Here is a 559-nt window from a genome sequence, read left to right on the forward strand (position 1 = left end):
TGTGCTTCTCCGGGAGAGCCCCCCACATAAATCTGGAGGAAACCTGAGGATTTTAAGCTCCCTATGATGTCATAAACAATTTCATTTGATTATTTCCCCTCTTCCATCGTAGGTGTGGCCAGGAGCCACCGTCTTCCCAGACTTCACCAACCCCGACTGCACCAGCTGGTGGGTGGAGGAATGCAGAACGTTTCACGACGATGTGCCCTACGACGGGATCTGGATTGTGAGCAAACCCCCAAATTGTTACATTTTGTGCCAAAAGAACGGCTCGGGGCAATGTCGGGTTTTACGGCTGCGTTGGTCCCACGGGAGATTTACGGGAATCACCCGGAATCCACACGGGGGTTTGTGTCTTTTCTGTAGCACTCGATGCGCTTGGGTGAAGTCCTTGGGTGTTCCGCTGGGGGCGTGCTCCTTCCTGTTGAGGTTTATTTAATGGAATTTCATTTGTCCCAAAGCTGGTTGTGACTTCTTTGTCGTCATTGTCTTCTTCTCCTTCTCCTTCTCCTTCTCCTTCTCCTTCTCCTTCTCCTTCCCCTTCTCCTTCTCCTGCTTC

At 51.2% G+C, this 559-nt stretch overlaps 1 protein-coding gene across 1 annotated transcript in view; it reads left to right on the forward strand.

Annotated features, from left to right (window-relative positions):
- Positions 1-559, forward strand: part of LOC104129726 (maltase-glucoamylase, intestinal) — a gene marked incomplete at its 5' end in the record, with an annotated part of 53,605 nt that overhangs the window by 11,779 nt on the left and 41,267 nt on the right. The window contains 1 exon segment of the mRNA XM_035898259.1: positions 113-226. Within this exon segment, the coding sequence (XP_035754152.1) occupies positions 113-226 (114 nt within the window).

Source organism: Egretta garzetta, unplaced genomic scaffold, assembly GCF_000687185.1.
Source record: "Egretta garzetta isolate BGI_Z169 unplaced genomic scaffold, ASM68718v1 scaffold740, whole genome shotgun sequence".
Lineage (NCBI taxonomy): Eukaryota > Metazoa > Chordata > Aves > Pelecaniformes > Ardeidae > Egretta > Egretta garzetta.